The 2,999-nt window shown below is 50.4% G+C and overlaps 1 protein-coding gene across 1 annotated transcript in view; it reads right to left on the reverse strand.

The window, feature by feature from the left end:
* The window catches only part of LOC106817960 (putative glutamate synthase [NADPH]), a gene marked incomplete at its 5' end in the record, with an annotated part of 29,403 nt that overhangs the window by 17,913 nt on the left and 8,491 nt on the right, over positions 1-2,999 (reverse strand). Inside the window, 5 exons of the mRNA XM_014822664.1 lie at positions 313-522; positions 965-1,173; positions 1,682-1,862; positions 2,571-2,771; positions 2,989-2,997. Of these exons, the coding sequence (XP_014678150.1) occupies positions 313-522; positions 965-1,173; positions 1,682-1,862; positions 2,571-2,771; positions 2,989-2,997 (810 nt within the window). The remainder of the gene's footprint in view (positions 1-312; positions 523-964; positions 1,174-1,681; positions 1,863-2,570; positions 2,772-2,988; positions 2,998-2,999) is intronic.

Genomic DNA, 2,999 nt, shown 5'->3' on the forward strand with positions numbered 1-2,999 from the left:
GGCCCGCCGCTCTCCCTCTCTCTCACACACCCACTCACTGACCGTCGTCCACCACCGCTCACCAGCATGTTCTCCATCTTGAACCCCTGAGCTACACTCGCTGCCACCGTACTGGCGTCCGGACGCAGGCCCGCCGCTCTCCCTCTCTCTCACACACCCACTCACTGACCGTCGTCCACCACCGCTCACCAGCCTGTTCTCCATCTTGAAGTCCTGAACTACACTCGCTGCCACCGTACTGGCGTCCGGACGCAGGTCCGCCGCTCTCTCTCTCTCACCCACACTCACTGACCGTCGTCCACCACCGCTCACCAGCCTGTTCTCCATCTTGAAGTCCTGAACTACACTCGCTGCCACCGTACTGGCGTCCGGACGCAATTCCGCCGCGTACGTCAGTATCGGCCCAAAGTCGAGCAGCGCCGCTTTCTTGTTGCAGGGGGTGCCGGCAACACGCAGCATGTCCGCACGCCCGATCGCTTCCTGTAGCGTCTGGAATCCCATCTTGCCGAGGTACTCCCGCACCTGAGGAGGGAGAGAGAGAGAGGGGGCGCCACCGTTAGTCATTGTTTGTCGACAGCGTCGAAACGGTAGTCGCGAGCAGGGAGTATTACAACATAATAACAATAACAAAAATAAGACGAAGAAAAATCAGGAAGAGAAGGAGAAGAAGAAAAAAGAAGATGAAGAAGAAAAAAGAATGAGAGCAAGAAGAAGAAAAGAAGTGGGGCAAGAATTTAAGTAGTATATTGTAATTATAGCGATAAAAGTAGATTCTACGTAAATTTACAACAATAAAAACGTGCGCGTGTGGCGCCGCCTGGCGGCTCACCTCCTCGGCAAGGTAGAAGATGAATAAGAAAAATAAATAAAAAGTAGAGAAAAAAAAAAGCAAAAAGAAGGAAAGCAAGATTGATGTGCTTGCAGCGCCCCCAACGCGCACGCGCAGCGCCCCCTGGCGGCTCACCTCCTCGGCGAGGTAGAACAGGTAGTTGATGACGTGTTCGGGCGTGCCGTGGAAGAGTCTGCGAAGAGCCGGGTCCTGCGTTGCTATGCCGACAGGGCACGTGTTCAGGTGACACTTGCGCATCATAGTGCAGCCGAGTGCCACCAGGGGCGCTGTCGACATGCCGAACTCGTCCGCTCCCAGCAGCGCGGCGACGATGATGTCGCGACCTGCAGAGGACAGGTGGCGCCACGAGGCGGCGAGAGGTCACAAGTGTGAGCAAGGCGTTGTCTCGACACGATTTCAATCGCCTTGCGAATTGCGAGATGAAAAGTTCGACTGGTGTGTAGCGTCATAAAATTAATACAAAAAAGGTTTAAAAACAATAGATTATCCTAACTTAATATCATGTAATCAATAATCAAGCGTCTTAATTAACGTAAACGAAAGTTAACGAAATTTTTAGAGAATTAATATAAAAGAATCCGCATCATGTAAAGAATTCGTACTTAAAAAATTTAAATGCATCCAAACATACGCGCAACGCATCTTAAATGCAACAGAATACGTTGTATTACATCACATGTGCAAGTATCGGTAAAAATAAACTGAATATGGCATCGAGTTCATAATATAACACGAATACATATGAAATCATAATATAATATCTTAATACTCAGTAAGCGATAAATGGCTTCGACCGAGCTCACAGATCTGTGGGACGGTGGCGCCACCTACCGGTGCGTATCTGTCCGTCGGCCTGCAGCACGACCCTGGAGCGCAGGTCGTTGAGCACGAGAGTCTGGTGAGTCTCCGCGATGCCAAGCTCCCAGGGCAGGCCCGCGTTCTTGATGCCCGTCCAGCTGCTGGCCCCCGTACCGCCGTCGTGTCCCGAGATCACGATGTGCTCGGCCTTGCCCTGAGCGAATACAGGAATACTGTGAATATAGGGGGATAAACAGTGAATACAGGGGGAATACAGGGTGATAAACAGTGAATATAGGGGAATACGGAGGAATAGTGTGATAAACTGTGAATACAGAGAGAATACAGAAGAATACAGGGGGATAAACTGTGAATACAGGGGGAATACGGAGGAATACAGGGGGATAAACTGTGAATACAGGGGGATAAACTGTGAATACAGAGGGAATACGGAAGAATATAGGGGTGATAAACTGTGAATACAGGGGAAATATGGAAGAATACAGAGGGAATTAAACTGTAAATACAGGGGGAATACAGAAGAATACAGGGTGATAAACTGTAAATACAGGGGGAATACGGAGGAATACAGGGGGATAAACTGTGAATACAGAGGGAATTAAACTGTAAATACAGGGGGAATACGGAGGAATACAGGGGGATAAACTGTGAATACAGAGGGAATACGGAGGAATATAGGGGTGATAAACTGTGAATACAGGGGAAATATGGAAGAATACAGGGTGATAAACTGTGAATACAGGGGGAATACAGGGTGATAAACTGTAAATACAGAGGGAATACGGAGGAATACAGGAGGATAAACTGTGAATACAGAAGGAATACGGAAGAATACAAGGTGATAAGGTGATATAAGGTGATTTTACTCGCTCTCATCACCCCCGGCGACGACCCTCGTTACCTTGGAGACGCCGGCGGCGACGACTCCGACGCCGACCTCTGACACGAGCTTGACGCTGATGCGCGCGGTCGGGTTCGTGCACTTCAGGTCGTAGATCAGCTGCGCGAGGTCCTCGATGGAGTAGATGTCGTGGTGAGGCGGCGGCGAGATGAGACCGACGCCGGGCACCGAGTTACGCGTCGCTGCTATCTCTGCTGTCACCTGGTGGCGGAACGAGGAAACGATTAGACGTCGCGCGGTGGCGGGGAGAGGATAGAATGAGAAGCCACCTGGTGGCGGGACGAGGAAACGATTAGACGTCGCGCGGTGGTAGACAGGAAAGGATTATACACGTGACGGTGGAAAGAGGAAAAGATGAGATAGAGTAGTAGTACTTAGTAGATAGGTAGTAGTTCTTCCCCCGGGATAGCGGACCCACCTTGTAACCAG

The sequence above is a fragment of the Priapulus caudatus genome, unplaced genomic scaffold (genome assembly GCF_000485595.1).
Source record: "Priapulus caudatus unplaced genomic scaffold, Priapulus_caudatus-5.0.1 Scaffold1950, whole genome shotgun sequence".
Taxonomy (NCBI): domain Eukaryota; kingdom Metazoa; phylum Priapulida; class Priapulimorpha; order Priapulimorphida; family Priapulidae; genus Priapulus; species Priapulus caudatus.